The sequence below is a fragment of the Paramisgurnus dabryanus genome, chromosome 9 (assembly GCF_030506205.2).
Source record: "Paramisgurnus dabryanus chromosome 9, PD_genome_1.1, whole genome shotgun sequence".
NCBI lineage: Eukaryota > Metazoa > Chordata > Actinopteri > Cypriniformes > Cobitidae > Paramisgurnus > Paramisgurnus dabryanus.
Genome location: NC_133345.1, coordinates 30,242,890 through 30,261,001, shown reverse-complemented (window position 1 = coordinate 30,261,001; position 18,112 = coordinate 30,242,890). Strand labels below are relative to the sequence as shown.

Here is an 18,112-nt window from a genome sequence, read left to right as displayed (position 1 = left end):
CATCAGAGGATGAGTACATGGTGGTCATAAAGGGATGGACATGGTCAGAAACAATGCTCAGGTAGGCTGTGGCATTTAAACGATCCCCAATTGGCACTAAGGGGCCTAAAGTGTGCCAAGAAAACATCCCCCACACCATTACCACACCATTGGATTAATGAGAAATTGAACAGGTGTTCCTAATAATCCTTTAGGTGAGTGTATTTATGCTGTTAACCAAGTAAACAGGACTTCACCTAGCACGGTTATGTTAGCAGCTGCGACCGTGTAGTTTCTTGTTCCGGGTGTGGTTGCGCGGCAAGAGTAAATTCCCGCGTGCTGTGGTTTAATATCCGATATGAGCAGATTTCCATTTCCCAGGACTTTTGTATTGTAAACGTCGATGGACTTCTGATCGGCGCGGCTCCAAGAGATGAGAGGACGGGGATGTCCCGTAGCCATGCACTCCAACAAAGCGCTACTGCGGGTCGCAACCGTAAGATTCTGAGGGGCGGCGATGATACGAGGCCTTTGAGGAGCTCTGGAGGACGGAGCTATGGAGCAGTATAAGAATTAGTGAAAAGAAATGTGAATATATATGTCTGTACTTCACGATAGGCTCTGCGGGTCTCACCTGCGGTCACGGTCAGTACGGCCTCTGAGCTTTTGCGGCGACTGGCGATGTTGGTTGCAACGCAGCGGTAGTTTCCAGCATCCTTCTTTTCAATGCCTTGAATTTGCAGAATGCCACCAGGCAGAACAGCGATTCTGTATGGGACACATAAACCGTTCATTTGTATTTAACTCTGTATACTTGCATCTTATCTGCTTTAAATATATAAACAATTAAGGAACTGATAACTGTGTTATGGGCGGAGTCATACCTCTCAGTGGCCAATGGTAAAGTGACTCTGTTAAACTCCCATGTGATGATTGGTGGGGGCGTGGCACTGATTTTACAGGTGAATCTTGCAATAGATCCTTCTGTGACTGTAACAGATGATGGCTGCTGGATAAAGGCTGATAAACCTGCAGAAACACCACGTAATACATTTAATAGGATCATTATCTGTGCTTAAACATCTTCTTCATCTTCATGTTGAGGGTCATGGGTTCAAAACCCACTATTTCTATTAAACTCTCAGGTTTAGAAAAGTTTTAAATGACAGTTTTGGGTGAGCCATCTCTTTAAAAAGACTTTAAGTGCACCTATAAGTGAAAATGAGAGGTAATGTAAACACAATATACCAGTAAAGCAAACAGCACTGACTATAAAGCGGTTGTTTTATGATTGTAGGGATTTTAACAGGTATTAATGTTTGTTTAACTTTTCTCTTCAGTGAGGTCTTTAAACAACACTGCAGGACATCGGATTTGTGGCTGGACTGTTTTTCCCGCTGACCTTCTCGGCCTCAGAGCCATAAAATCCACAATAGCCATTAAAGTCCCCTCCCAAACCCTCGGCCCTAAAAGAGCCTCAGGTCAATAGTTAGTTAACTGAAATCAATGAAACTTCTGATACATACAGACCTCCGTACATAAATCTCATGTTACATGGAAATAATACCAATAAAATCAGACTGAGGACTGGTACAAAACTAAGGATGCATTTTCATAAATACAAATTTACAGAAGATATAAAGGCAGCCAAACCAAATCTATACACTGCAAAAAATGACTTCATATTTTCAGTACAAATATCTATATTTATATATAAATTCATAAATTAAGATGCTTTTTATTGATGAGTAAAATGACCTAAGAAAATATTAAGTCTAGTTTTGAAACAAAAAATATATAATTAAATATATATTAAAACAAGCAAAAAAATTCTGCCAATGGGGTAAGAAAATATTTCTTAAATTAAGTGATTAAGAAAAAGTAAAGTTATTTATTGGCAGTTTATTTAGCTTGTTTTATGCACAAATGAAGAGTTTCGTTGCAAAACGAGATAACTCCGTTTAAAATTTTTTTGTCAAAACATGTTTATTATTATGTTATTATTTTGTTTTATGGTGCTACTTAGCTGTATTTTTTAAGTTCTGAAGGTTTAAATCAAAACAAACCAACTGCAGTTGAATTGATATTAATTGGAATGCACAACCAAAAAAACAGATTTCTGAAAAAAAAAAAGAAAAAAAAGAGTTATCTGGTTTTGCAACGAAACTCTTCAAATTCTCTAAAAGGGATAGTTCACCTAAAAATTTAAATTCTGTCAAAATTTTCTATAACTGTATGAATTTATTTTTTCTGATGAACACAAAATTAAATATTTTGATGCTGATAATAAGCACACACACTGCAAAAAATTATTTTCAAGAAAAACAATTCTTAGTATTTTTGTCTTGTTTTCAGTAAAAATATCTAAAAATTATTTTTCTTGATGAGCAAAACGACCCAAGAAAATAAGTCTATAGTTTTTTAGACCAAAAATATCAAATTTAAGTGATTTTGTGCATAAAACAAGCAAAAAAAATCTGCCAATGGGGTAAGCAAATTTTTCTTACATTTTTCTTGAATTTAGTGTTTAAGAAAAATGTTCAAGATTTTTTTGCTTACCCCATAGGCAGATTTTTTTGGCCTGTTTTATGCACAAAATCACTTAAATTTGATATTTTTGGTCTAAAAACTAGACTTATTTTCTTGGGTCGTTTTGCTCATCAAGAAAAAGCATCTTAATTTAAGATTTTTTAAATATTTTTACTGAAAACAAGACAAAAATACTAAGATTTTTTTTTCTTGAAAATCATTTTTTGAAGTGAAGCATCAACTATCCCTGTTTCACTTTTTTGTCTTCTTTTCTTAAGTCATTTTGCTCATCAAGAAATTCAATAATTTTTAGATATTTGTACTTAAAACAAGACAAAAATACTAAGAAAGTCATTTTTTGCAGTGCATGAAGTTTAAAACTGAAATTGTCAATGGATGAATTCATCTACCTAAAGTATTTAAAATAATAGTCACCCTGCCTTGAGGATTATAAAAGGATGTCAATCTGTCCCTCTCTAGCTCGACCTCTCACCTCTGACCTCAACAAATCCAGACCAGCCCAACTCAAGCACCAGTAACAAACCAGAGTAACATTAACCCAATATGAAGAAACTCAGTTTCATTCCATGCTTGTTCTGTTCTTGTAGCTCAACAGGTAGAGCAGTTATTTGTAATGGCAACATCATGGGTTCGAATTAGGGATGCACCGATACTGGTATCGGCCTCGATACCACATTTTCTAAAGTATTCGTACTCGTTAAAAGTCCCCCGATACCAGGGATCGATACCACGGTTTGAGAAATGTCTATGTTTGAGCGGCGTGTAAGGGGTTAATGCCTCTTGTGTTGTCCAAAGAGGCAGAGTTTACAACAAACTGGAAAACTAGTCCCTTGTTTTTTGTTAAATGATATGACTAAAGCTGTTACCTGTAAATTTAAATCATGTTTTTTATTAAGTAATCGGTATCGGCAAGAACTGAAATGCAAGTACTCGTATTCCAAAAAAGTGGTATCGGTGCGTCCCTAGTTCGAATCGCAGATAATTCACATACAGAAGAAACTTTGCATCTCTTTTTGGTTCTGGGTTTGTCTCTCTTTCTCTCTGATAATGGCTTTCTTATGTTGTGAGGTGTGCTTTCAGGAAATTCGGGTCTGTGGATCAGTACACACAAGGTCAGCAAGCAGGTCAGAGAGGGACAATGGTTACCATGACAACACACGGGCCAGGAGTCTTCAAATTCACTGCTGCATACACACCAAACGCAAGGCATCACGTTCCTCGCTCTAGATTACTCTTGCAAATTTTATCGAATATTTTCAAGTTGCGCGAAGACACGCTTAGACGAATAGAGCGTTTTCACGGCAACCGCGCCACCCAATTTGCGTCATTCGCATCGCGGATTTGCGTCTATTTGCGTGTTTGCAATGACTTTGTATGTAATATACTCATGACAATAAGGCCACTATCATCATTCCACATCATCTTAACGCAAGTCATGTTAAAGAGAAACAATGCATAATTATGAAACAAATCCTTCATGTCACTCTTTTTTAATAACTTTACAAACGTAACTGCAAAAAATGTTTTCGCAAATCTTTTATAAAAACAAACATGCAGTCAAAAGCGCAACTTTTACCTGCACGCCCTTGTTCAGGGCTCCAGACTAACTTTTTTCACTAGGAGCACAGTGGCCCCCAACTGAAAATTTTAGGGGCGCAACCAGAAAATGTAGGGGCACACACCGTAAATCAACATGCTAACCAAATATTCACATTTCTACTAACTTCCACTGTATTAATAATAAATACTTTAATGATAGATGCAGAAAGTACAATGTGCTGTTTCAAATTCAGTGTCACATTTTATTGTGCACTTTTGGAAAAAAAGGTCAAATTTACTTGTTGCACATGTGCGACTGGATGTAAAATTCACTCTCAAATTTTAGGGGCAAAATGCCACCATTTGGGGGCAGTCTGGAGCCCTGCTTGTTATTCTCGCTGTTTAATTTAACATGCGTTTTGACTGTCATGGTAAAACAATACGAGCATAAGTGCCCTTAATGGTCTTTTAGTGCAGGTAAGAGACGGTACTGACATTTCAGCCTTCAGCAAGTACACAAACACACAAACACAATGCACACACACTAAAGTGACACAGTTTCTGTCTAAGTACAACCATCACTCAACATTATCATCCTTCATAAAAAACCTCCTCATAAAAGTTATTTACAACCCTGTCAGATTTTATGTTTTTAAGGCACAGATGAAGATTCAACACATTTAAATGCATAATGAATCAAGCCTCATTTGACAAGGCTGTAATGGAGGAGGTCAGCTAATCCATTAATTTATCTTTAATGTAAAAGTCATTTGAGAAGTTTTAAGCTTTTATAAGCGAATGCATTATTCAGCGAGTGCTGTGAATAAACTGTTGTGCCCTGACCTCACCTCACACTCGCTAAAGAAATGACTGCAGAGGTAAAGAATGTCTCATCTGTGAACACAAGACACCGACACAAAACCCAAAAGCTCTGCAGATCAATCAGGGTCCATCTAACCAACAGGCAAGTTTAAAACCCATGACCACTGGACCCTTCGCTAGCCAATCAGAAACTCACATTAGGAGGCCGTACTCAAGACCTCTCCCCGTGCCCTTTAGCCTTTTAGCCTTATGGGCAGCTGAAGAGGGGGCAGGGACTCAGGACAATTTGCCCAAACTTTTATTTGCCCCCTGAGCTCTGAAACCCCCTGCCCCTCTCCAGCACAACACAGCTATTGTGTCTTATCTGTTCTGATGAAGGTCAAATGATCAACCAGAGAGCAATATATGTGAACAAATACATGTGTAGACTAACCCTCTGTTTTAAAAACAAACCAATCCCAGAATGCACTGTGATGCTCTCAGTGAAGTAATAGATTGGTGAATATATAATTGCAAAAAAGTATTTCTGTCAACACTGTTACTTTTCTTTGGTAACAGAGTTTGACAGTAACAGAGTTGACACTAATTAAATAAAAAATATAATTGAAAAATTAAAATATTTTTTTTTAAAAAGGAGAAAAAGTCTTTGGACACCAAATGTACATGCAATTATATAATCACCCACATGCAAATAGATGATATAGCAAAATTATAAATACAGGCATAATTGATTTAATGTTTAAAGGGACACTCCACTTTTTTTGAAAATAGGCTCATTCTCCAGCTCCCCTAGGGTTAAACATTTGAGTTTTACAGTTTTGGAATCCATTCAGCTGATCTCCAGGTCTGGCGGTACCACTTTTAGCATAGCTTAGCATAATCCATTGAATCTGATTAGACCATTAGCATCACGCTAAAAAATGGCCAAAGAGTTTCAATATTTTTCAAGGATTTTGCTGCCGTACCATGGCTGCAGCAGGCGCAATGATATTACGAAGTGCCCAAAAATAGTCCTCTGCTATTGAAAGTAACCAAGGGGACTATTTACAGCCGCTGCGTTATATCATTGTGCCTCCTGCAGCCATGTTACCGCAGCAAAGTGCTTGATTATTACGCCAGAATGAGAGTATAGTTCCTAGCCATATCTGCCTAGAAAATCACAACTTTTATTTTTCCATCAGTCTTAGTACACGATGTAACTACAGAAGAGTCAAGTTTTAAATAGAAAAAATATCGAAACTCTTTGGTCATTTTTGAGCATGATGCTAATGGTCTAATCAGATTCAATGGATTGTGCTAAGCTATGCTAAAAGTGGTACCGTCAGATCCAGAGATCGGCTTAATGGATTCCAAAACGGTAAAAATCAAATGTTTAAGTCTAGGGGAGGTGGAAAATGAGCCTATTTTCAAAAAAAGTGGAGTATCCCTATTAGTGATGCACCGATGTATCGGTCGATTTTTGATGAATTTGTAACCATCGGCAAAAGCACGAGAAAGGCCGATACCTATTGTTTATTAAGTAACCGCATAAAGTCAATGAGTTGCATGTCTGTTGTTCAATTAAAATTATTTAATGTTCTGGTGTTCACTATACTTAAGCACCGACAGAAAACCTTTGTTGAGCTGGCCAAAATGTCTTGGACAATAAAAGAAACAGACTGCACTTTAGTGGGGGAAAAGAAGTCCAACTTTTTTTGAAGTATCAATATTTATACTAGGGATGCACCGAATATTCGGCCACCGAAAATTTTCGGCGAAATTGCCCCAAAATAGCATTTTCGGCTTTCGGCCGAAAGACTTTTATTACCGAAACAATACGGCCGAAATGTTGTGATGACGCAAACAGAAACCGCGACCTGCACGTGCTTGTCTGAAGCAACATGTATGCGGCGTGGATGTATTTAACCGCAAAAAGGCACTAAAGTACGTTCTCTGTGTGCACGCACGTTTAAGTGCCCTCAATAGTGCACACACGAGTGAGACGCAAACAAGCGAACGTAAAATCTTTCTGTTATTGACAGGGCACATATAAACAAAATGATCTCCAAAGTATTCTTTTTCTAATAAAAACATTTGTTTATGTCTTAAGTGTATGTATAGATTACAGTCATAAGTCTCTGCTTATTTAAAGAGACACCTCAATTAACCTACTTAAGTCTAACAAAGAGACAAATAGCTCTAAAAATAATTATATATGTCATTTATACAATAAAGACAGTGTTATGACTCATTTAATTCGATTTCTGTACTTAATGTTAGCCCTTATTAATGTGCAGCTTTGTTCTTTTTTATAAATGTTTGTAATTTCTTTATTTGTTATTAGATTTTCCCCACCCCCTTTTTGCTGATCTGAAAAATAATCCGATCCGTGCCTCAAAAACTGTAATGTGATCTGAACCGTGAGTTTTGTGATCTGTCACACACCCCTAGTAAAGGTAGTACACAGTGATAGCCATAAATGCATTTGTACTAATAATTGGCATAATAATTTATTTCGGTGTTTCGGTTTTTCGGCCTTGGTTTCCTCATTTTCGGTTTTCGGTTTCGGCCAAGAATTTTCATTTCGGTGCATCCCTAATTTATACTGTTTAAAGAAATAGCACTGGCATTATTTATGTTTATTAAAGAAATCCATTATATGTAAAAAAAAAATGAGTTAATGTTGTTTATAAAAGAAATGCTGAATAGCAAAAACCACCTTTGAAGTTTGTCATGTTGTCTTATTATATTTGTTTTAGCTTAATTTGTGCCTCTCTTATTATGTTGGTCAGTTGAATGTTAATTAGATCCAATCCATGTTAAGAAAAAAAATCATTTGATTCAGAAATAAACTAGCTTATAGACCAGCTGTATAGTATTGTATACAAGTGTTTAATATCGGTATAGGCATCGGCCAGAAGTTGTCTGTTTAAATCGGTATCGGTCCAAAAAAATCCTAACGGTGCATCCCTAATCCCTATATGACATTTTTAATTTGGCAAACTATATTAAAAACAAACTATTGAACTTTATCGGGCATATGAGCTGGTCCATGTTGGTAGGAATATTTCATTCCTTTGTTATTTTCCTGGACAACACAACCCACTGGGCAATTTAAAACAACCTTTGACCTTTCTGACCACCATTCAGGAAACCATGGTAACTTTTCACACCGCACGGGGGGTCGTGTAAAGAGATCTGTCCCTTTAGATTCCTCAAACATTTTAAACCCAAACCCTCCAAGCCGGTTTTTCCCTTAACCTGGATATTACTGAGAGCACAGACATGCAGATTTAGTAGAGGACAAAGCAAAATATAACAAGAAATATAACTTCTGCTCAAACTTTTTTACAAACACCTATAAATCTACATATCTAGATCATTTTTGAGATTTTGGCCACAAAACAAAACCCTGACAACAACATCAACATCCTGACATTATGGTGCCAACTTTTCTTACAGTCAGTCAAGAATTCACACCACACGTTTTCTTGAGGAAAAATTAGAATTCTGTCCTTGGCAATTCTAGGAATTACAAGAAAAACATTAGAAGTCCTCAGGGACACAGTAAAAGAGGCCATTCCCAACACGGGCACTCAAAACCACCTTACAAGAGCCAGAAACTCAGGCATGTCTTTCATTTTTAACTGGTAAGGAAGAGCACCTTTGACATCGACACTAACACCGGATCTGTCTACACAAACTCAAAAACAACCACTTCTTCATTCATTGCAAGAGCTTGCTTTACTTTCACAACATTTATTACATAATCTTTACAATTTTCTTGTTTTGGTTTCAACACTCTCAATACATTTGGGATTATCAAGCTACTTTCTGGATAGATCCCCAGATGTGAGCGAAATATCAGTTTGGTGACATCCTAAAAGTGAAAAGTTTTCTATAGCAGTGGTCTCCAACATGATGCCCGCACAGTCTGTGAGTTGCCCGCCAAAGCATATTTTATTAATAGCCTCAATTTTAATATTTATGACATATTTTTATATTTGCTTGGCTTTTTTATATATGTTAACATTTTAAACAATAATAAAATATACAAACAAGTAAATAAAATAAAACAATAAAAGTTTTGAGTGGACTATATCAAAAAAGATTGTTTTATCCATTGTGGAAGCCCTTGCTCACAAAAAGACCCCTGATCTACAGTATCTATAATATTATGTGGGGTGAATTTGGTATACTTTGTGAAAGTCATCTTCATGTCAAAAGATGTATCTGAATTAAAACAATAGCAGACTATGGTGTGTACTCATTTACCCACGTAAACGTGTGTGTGTTGCGGATATCTCTTTTGAGAAGACTAAAGGTCCGACATGAAGAAGCATCAATCTTACATTGACAAACACACAAAACAGCCCAGGGCAAACACAGACTGAATATAACGGAGATAAAACACCAGTCGGGTCAAATCACACTTCAGATCAAACTTCGTTCAGGACTACTAAACTAAACTGAATTAAACCTCACATACTTCACTTCTCTCATTTGAATAATTGTCTAGATATGGACCCTGTGCAGATGTCCGGTCCAGACCTTTCCAGCCAAACAAATGTCCCTTAAAGAAATCCCCTTCTTTGGCCGGGGCAGTTGGGGGCAAATGGAACAAAAGAAGACGAAGAGAAAAGCTTTTCTGGAATTCTGCAGACTAGCGGAGCAGAAAGCAATCGTGTTGGAGACCACCAACTCGCCTAACTGCAATAAAACCAGTATGTCTATGTGCTTGAAGTTTATGACCGTGTGTTTGTGCATTCAGGACTAGACCAAAACAAGCATGAAGGAGTCTTAAATCTGAGTGTGATGACAAATTTAATATTCACCATTTGTTCCCTTTCCTCATTTCTCAGGTATTACAAGAATTGTAAAAGAATCTGTACGCAGTGTCTTTGCCGTCAACACATGCCTATAAAACACTCTGTTTAGCATTCGTTCACCCTTCTTATCACAAAACTACTCGAAGTCCTCACTATAATGGAGGTGTGTTAAGGGCAGGTTATTCATGTAGATTGTCACATTTACTGAGTTGTTAAGCACACAACATGAGTCGCAGTAGCTCTTAACAACAACCTGTCCAACATTTAAAGCTAAAGAAATATCACTTTCTCTAGACTATTCTCCCTTCCCAGCAAGGCTTTGAACCGGTTCACGAAACGAAAATGAAAACCAGAAACTTTTGATGTTTTGCAAGGAACAGAAACAAAACCAGAAACTTTAAAAAATATATATTCCGGAACAGAATCGTTTATTTAAAATAATGGTAACCGGTTAATATCATAATTGTTTTCGTTCTTTGACAAGATTTCTGTGCAATGTGACTCGGTGAAGTTCACTTCCGGTCGTCGTTGACTCATCGGAAAAATTAGAAACTTGCCACCAGCAAGTAGCCTACTCAAGCCCAAGTCTCTAAAGCCCGATTTATAGTCGTCCGTAAGCTCTACACCGTAGCTACGCCGTAGTTTATCCGTAGCCTGTGTGTAGCTCTGCATATCCTGACGTGTAAAATTTTTTACAGTGCGCCAGTTCTACGCGGACCGCAAGCGCTGTGATTGGTGCACCAGAACCCCTCCCATCAGGTAAAAAATCGCGACGGTGAAAACAAGGTTAAGGAGTGATTTAACTCGAACTGCAACAAAAGTCGCTGTTTATTTACTTCCATCATTGCTGGTCTTCTCAAATCATACACAACAAGTTGATGTTTCTTCTTCGTTTGTGGGTTAACTTGCCAAGCTACTTCTTCATTGACGGTTGCGCTGCTACTGTGGTAATACGCGTGAATACTGCCTACCACCGGTCTGCGCATGTGTTTGAACGTGGACGTGGACGAAGACGCAAATGTATAAATGAAAACCGACGCGATCTACGCCGTTGCGGCTACGCCGTAGGACCTACGCACAACTATAACGAGCCCTTAATGCTCAATCATAAGAGGTAAATATTGTAGGCTACCAAGTATCTTAAGATGTTTGTGTTTTTAACACTAATTAGTGGTGTAATGGGTCGCGGTTGATCTGTGATCTGTACAGATCACGAGTCACGACCCACGGTTTGGCTCGCATGCGATTCGCGGATTAATACGAAAATTTTATAAGGATGAAAGTTGATCATTTGTACGTATTTCAAAGGCTTGCAAATGTTAACACTTAAGTGATTTTAAAAATGTAACCGCAAAAGGCGCTAAAATGAGCAATTTTCTGTACGCACAGACGCACATGCGGTTGAATGTGTCCGGTCCAACTCCGATTAAACGTGATTTTCCCTATGCCCTTCAAAGATCAGAACTCTTGATGTATAAACTTGAGAGAGAGTTGCCCTACTGTGTTTAATAGTCCATTAAAATACATTTGGCGAATAAATCACTGAAAAACAACGTAATTTTCACTTTATGTGGAGCGACTTCTTCCCGAAGCGCCGTTTGGAATTTATCCTCCGTCTGTGTGTGCGCGTGTTTAAGTGCACTCAAAAGTGCATACATGGAGCGACGCGTTTCAAAAAGCAACCGGACAATCTTTCTGTTCTTGATAGTACACATACAAACAAAATGATCTCGAAATACCACAGTATTCTTTTTCTAATAAAAACATTTGTTTAAGTTGTTTGCCAATGAACGACATGTCAGAAATGGTCCTTAACTTAACTGATGTATAATGCTGAAACAAATGTAGGCATGTCAGAATTACAGTTATGCCGCTTACTTAATGTAGCCTTTTTAATGTTTGATGAAAAGATATAGACTTAAGGAAAATTATGAAGACTAATAATTTAAGTTTAATGTCCTAATGATCAGCCTATTTATTTGTATGTCCCACAGCTGACATGGAACGTTATTAACCGCCGGTTCAGGAACTTTTTTTTTGTTCTAAATTGTTTAGGAACGTCAATTTTAGGGTTTAACCGAAAACGTTAACAAAATGAACAAATTGGGAAAAAAATCTGGTTCAAATCCCTACTTTCCAGCATGCACTGCCTGACTACAAATACTTCAACAAAGTACAGAAAACGCAGACTAAACTTTCTTTATTAAACATATAAACATCATAAATTCATTTTACATGCACATGCATGTGAGATCGCCGATACACAATAGTATTGATGCGCAAGGCAACAGTTTAATTTTTTTTATGTGTTAATTTTTTACTTATTTATGACAAAGCCACAATTTCTATCCTATGGCTAGATACACAATCACAAAAAATGTGTTTTTCTCTGTTCGTTTTTCCTGGTGAAGACTCTAAGGCAGGGGTGTCAAACTCATTTTAGGCTCAGGGCCGGATGGTAAATAACGCCATGAAGTGCGGGCCGGATAATTTTTTTAAACCTTAGTGTGCTGAAAATTGTGTTAAAATTAACTAAACAAACCAATTAATTAGTTTGTTTAGCAAGAAAACCAGAGAAACACACAGCTCTGTGAAAACTACATTTCATAAGGTCACACTCATACTGTATATTATACACACAAATTTACATCTGAACAAAACCCACTGGCCTTATAGGTTGAAAAGCTTTAATTTAACTTCTTTTGCCTTAATGCCAAAATTATTTATAAACCATTCACTTTTCTTTGGAATATATTTGTAATAAAAACAGTCATTTAGAAACTGCTAGATGGGGCAGTGGCCCAAACCAAAAATGGCACTATGGGTGGTGGTACTATCATTATGGTTTTAATAAAGTATTATAAATATGATGTGTTATATTACTAGCATCAACTTAGACAAGTGATTATAATGGGAAATATAATAAGAATTAAAGTGTGACAATCTGCTAAATATTCAATATGATTTACCTGCTGGCTTGATGGAGCTTTGAATCCATGTTTGCAATGTTGAACTGCTGCTAAAAGCCTCTCTTTCCGTTCCCTGTCGTTATTTTGTGAAGGCATTGGTGTTTTTTGTATTTTTTGTCTACAAAGTGTGCCAACAACAGCAAATTTAGTGTTTATATTAACTTAGATCTGATCGGGAACATTAAATCGATTAGACAAGCATTGTAACGTTAATAAGAATGTGGATATTTTGTTTTTGTTAGCTTGATAAGTTGTTAGCACTTTTAGAACACTGACAGCAAATCATTACCAGAAGAAATACATAAACATACTTACAAATTACTAATTCTGCGGTTTAACAACTGATATAATGTAATGAATCTACCTGTTAATGCAACGAACTTCGGAAACTGTCGTCTTCGCTCTCCAGGCAGAGAGTGGACAAAGAGATGCTGAGGAGCGGGCGGGAAAACACGAAGTGGATTACCAGAATCGGTGGATCTTTAGCGGAGCGGTAACAATAAAACGGCAAGATTTTTAAGCACCATGTTTATTCTATGTTCCGCGTTTTGCTGCTTTCCGCAAGTCTCTCATATTAAAAACGAACTAGACACCCGCCTAAAAGGGTTTTTAAAATATGTATTTAATATTTAATAATACTGCGTAAATCATCACGCGGGCCGGATTGGACACCTTTGCGGGCCGTATGCGGCCCGCGGGCCGCATGTTTGACACCCCTGCTCTAAGGTAACATTGACTTCCCGTGCTCAGGTTTCGCTCTGAGAGTCCAGCGAGAGCAGAAAATGCGGCACATGCTTTTGTCCTGAAGGAGCGCAGCATGACGCCCGAGAGGTCTTTAAAAGCCCCTACTGCCATCAGATCTGCCCTTTCATACCCCTGACCGTCTGCACACAGGAACAATCTCTCTCTGATATAAAGACTCAGTTGTGTGAACAGGGGTCATGTGCACTAGTGACCCCCACAAACTGAGGTTTTCAAACCTGCCGGGCATCATTTGCACACCAATGAACACATTCTCACACACCCGTGACCCCACACACACATAACCTACAGACCCTTAGACCCTTCACCCCTCACTAGGGTAGAAATGACCAATGATGGGTTTTTTCAATGTTATAAGATTAACTGAAGTGAACAGGCATGAACACACACGTCACTGCCTACCTGTATGACAGCAAATCATCTCTATGTTTTTAGTTATTGGACCTTCATCTGTTAATTTTCTTTTATTGGTGCATAAAAGGTTAATAAAGTTTGGGAAACCCTGCTCTTTATTTGAATGTTATCTGAATGTTTGACGTCCGAGGATCAAATCATTGACACTGCATTGCAATGTGAGCTACAGGAACTAAAACAGGAACTTTACATAGTAGCTCAACACAACCAAAAATTGATCTTGATAGGACGTTTGTTTGCTGAAGGTGCCACACTGATTGAAAAACCTTTATTTGTAACCTCTCACTGCTTTAACAACACTGATGTACTTTTAGACACATCTTTAATCATTAAATGAACTTATAGCTTTAGGAAATGATAAAGGTTTGTGTTGCATATCTGTCTTTGTAGATTGAGTAAATCTGAAGTTGATTTAATCAAATATTGGGTCATTCAGAAGGACACATCCTTTAGTAAAACTTACTTGCGATAGTCAAGCGTGCTCTCTGACTCAAAATAGATCCGTATTTGTTCTGGGCAAGGCACTGGTAGATCCCTTCATTTGATTTGTCTTTACGACTCTCCGAGTCTGAGATGAACAGGGAGCCGTTGGTGAGCTGGTAAACGTGCTCCGTCTCTGTAAGCTTTGCTCCGTTTTTTAGCCAGCGAATGGCGATCGGAGCCTCGCCGTGGGCCTGACAGTCCATAAGCACAGCATCTTTCCGCAATATTGTCACATCGTGTGGTTCCTTCATAAAAAACAGCTCGCTAAAACCTGACACACCTGCAGGAGAGACAGAAAGAGAAAGAACTGAATCAGATCGTAATATAAGGATGCCGGGACTTTTTTTACCGGGAAGTCTTTCAAATAATGAAGTCTTTAAAGTTTCTGTAATTATATTTGACTGGATGAATTACTCCCTATGTGATCCCTTTATTCATGGCTCATGAAGTCAAAGACTCTGTCGCTCTCTAAAGAATCACTTTAGCTGATTCCCAGCATGGAAATCATTCAGCAGCCCATCATGAGGAAAGCTTTAAAGGCCACAGAGGACTGAAGATATCACAATTATAGATAAGTGAATTTTTATTTTATTTTAATGTTATTCTTAGAAAAGAAACCCTTACATTTTGATTAATTATCTATACTAGGCATGTAATTAAAAAAAAAGTATCTTAAAACAAATGTTTAAAAAAATGGTTAAAACATCTCTTATACTTGAAAAAATCTTGGGTAGATTATAAAAATTGAAATGTATGATTATAATTTTTTTCCTTTTCTCCTTGTGTCATATATGTATATTCATTTAGTAAGGTCTGTTATCTGTCCCCCCTGTTATGTTATGTTATAATGTATCTTTTTCTGTGTAATGTTAAATAATGCAATCATAATAAATAAATAAATAACACATACAGATCAAATGCTTTGGATAAAACTGTCTAACAAATGTATAAATGCAAATTATTGTTTAGTGGACTCTATTTGTTAAAGTATTATTTTAAAAAATACTTCACGTTCAAAAATCATAAAGTCAGTAAAAATATAATATATAAGTCAATATAAAAACTACACTACTAAAGAAATAAAGACATGTTTAAAAAAATAGAAAAACTTTTACAATTGGAAGAAGTACATAAAACTTTGTGTGCAACTTTCATCATTTCAAATATGATACGACTTAGTAATTATGATGAAAATAAACATTTTCACTATGTTGCAGTTTACTTCACAGCTGGTATGGCGTTATATCTGTATTTATTTATATAGACAAGCATTTGTAACATTGTGCATGATTACTGCTTTAAAGATTGTTACACTGTCGCGCTCTGACTCACTGCACGTGCGAGATTTCACATCGTTCACAGTCATTAATGACTAGAGATGCTTTACATCTACATTGAGCACTAAGGTAAATACAGACACTTATTTCTAAAACTTTGGAGTTTTAGTGCATTAAGTCAACGCATAAAACATCCAGGGCGACTGAATGAAACTCGTGTTTAACTTTCTAATTTTTTGCAATAAAGTGCAACTGTTTAAAAAAATACTCTTTACCTGAGATTTGCAGAAATGCGACAAAAAACAGCAAACGCTGGTGTAATTCCTTTTGAAAAGACGCCATTTATTTTGATAGTCCGAGCATGCCTGAGCCCGTGGGCTGGGGACTGAAGATGCACGCTAATCTGACTTCAAGCGAGCGCTGATGCGCTGACCGCTGCGCGCGCACTACTTTACGCGGATGGATAGAATCAGCACTGCGCGCGGGGTTGTGCGGCTCAACAGCGCGGCATACGAGGTCCCTCCGCCTGAGCTGCTCGAGCTCCTCGTGCAGTGTGACGTCACGGAAAATAGATTTTGTATTTATGAACGCATGAAAATGTGTTTTTCACTGTACTCGTTCTTTATCTACTGTTTACAATTGTTTTGTTGTTGAATTTGTATTTGCTGCTATGCTTCTTCAATAAAAAAAAGAACGCATGAAAATGACTTTATAACTATAGGTGACAAACATTCGACACAGCAAACACAAGAGGTCTTGTTATAAAAATACTTTATCTCCTGCACTGCTTGTTATACCCTTTTACCAAGATTTTATAGTACACAAATGACATACAAAACTGAGAACAGAAGCATTTGTGTAAACTTTGAGATACAGTTTTTCCTCAATTATAAGTTTATAATCTGCTAGTCTTTGTTCATTTGTGGATTTTGCTGCTTTAGACGGAATCATGTCATGGTTAATCTCATTGAACTGGTTTTAACAGCTTGTTCTATCAGTTTATGACGGGTGATAAAGTAGATCCCATCTCTGGTCAGTATCGATGAGTTCAGTGCGACAGCTGGAGACTTAAGGAAAAATATTGATCTGCTCTTTCTCTCTCTCACTGTTTCTGTGGAGGAGGAGTATGACCTCTTTCCCTCCTCTGACCTCTTTCCTTTTCTTTCCTGACCGATTCTAGCATCCCTCTGGCCACTCGGACAATAGCTCAGATCGGACTATAGGTCACGCAGAACAATGAATCTGTGCAGTGAAGATCAGGAGAAGTTCAGGTTCCCACAGTCTGAAATCACACACAGTACAAATGCAAACTCATCCTTACTCACAGACTTTCCAAAAATGGCATCTGTTATAAATGTTATCATTACAAATGTATTCTGAATTCTAATATATTTTTATTTAATTAGTTGACACAAAACTTTTTTCAGTTTTGCTAATTAATGAAATGTTTAATATATTCTATGTAATATGTCAATGTAAATGTGTCATGTAACATAGTAACATATACAAATTAAAATCTTGTTTCATATATTTATAGGTGTTAGCAAATGTGTGCTTAACTTTCTATATTGCATGTCAAATAATTGTGTAAAATCACAACACACAAAAAAAATGCAATATATATAAATGAAATAAAAATCTTACAGATGGACAGATGTAACTGCCAATATGCTAATGCTTGAGGTAATCTGATCAATAAGAAATACAATAGATGAAGTTCTTGCTTTTCTGATTCTTACTACCATCCTGCTTTCATTGGACAGTGCTGCTGTCAATTTCCAAATAACCCCTCCCTTCTAGCAGTAAGTCACGCCTCTCTGACCCCTGCAGTGTCCAGGAGGTAAATGAAATGGTTTGTGACCTATCCGCTGACCTCTAAGGGTGCTTTGGGTGGGAAGATGGAATGTGAGCGAATAGGGATTGTGAGAATCACTATTAGATTGAACACTCAGTTCTGAGGCTTACTCCTTAATGCATTTCATATAGTTTCATATGGTATATTGTAAAATATACTCATTAATTTACTTTATGTAAAAAATCTTACTTAATGTAAATTAATAGCAAATGTAATGTTTTTAAGTATTGTTTAAATTAGATAAATTGCACCTATGTGTCGATTTAAAGCAAAACTTCACTTATACTGCCGCCTGGCGGACGTTGAGAGGACTACAATCCTGTTGTATACAGTGGTGTACCTCCTCCAAAAATATTTTTTTCTGTGTTCATTCTGTTGTTTATTTAATATTCAGTGACTGCAGTCAAGATGTTATATTATTAATACAGCACATATTCACACTGTCAATCATGTTTAATCATTAAATGTTCTTTAAGCGATTTGTTATTTATAATGACTCATTGTTACCTGACAGATATAACTGAAATTGGAGTGTTGATAATATTAAACTCATATTAAACTACAGACCCAAAATATAATTTTGTTAGCTAAGGAGAACCCCCCTCAGGCAGTGGCGCCCCCAGGATTGTTTTCATGGGGGGGCACAAAGGGGCC

At 37.1% G+C, this 18,112-nt stretch overlaps 1 protein-coding gene across 1 annotated transcript in view; it reads right to left on the bottom strand.

The window, feature by feature from the left end:
* prtga (protogenin homolog a (Gallus gallus)) overlaps nucleotides 1-15,945 on the bottom strand; it is a 39,530-nt gene extending 23,585 nt beyond the window's left edge. The window contains exons 1-5 of the mRNA XM_065283688.1: nucleotides 15,879-15,945; nucleotides 14,307-14,606; nucleotides 864-1,008; nucleotides 614-747; nucleotides 237-533 (exon numbers count right to left, since the gene is read on the bottom strand). Coding sequence (XP_065139760.1) covers nucleotides 237-533; nucleotides 614-747; nucleotides 864-1,008; nucleotides 14,307-14,606; nucleotides 15,879-15,945 — 943 coding nt within the window. The remainder of the gene's footprint in view (nucleotides 1-236; nucleotides 534-613; nucleotides 748-863; nucleotides 1,009-14,306; nucleotides 14,607-15,878) is intronic.
* Nucleotides 15,946-18,112: the final 2,167 nt, after the last annotated feature.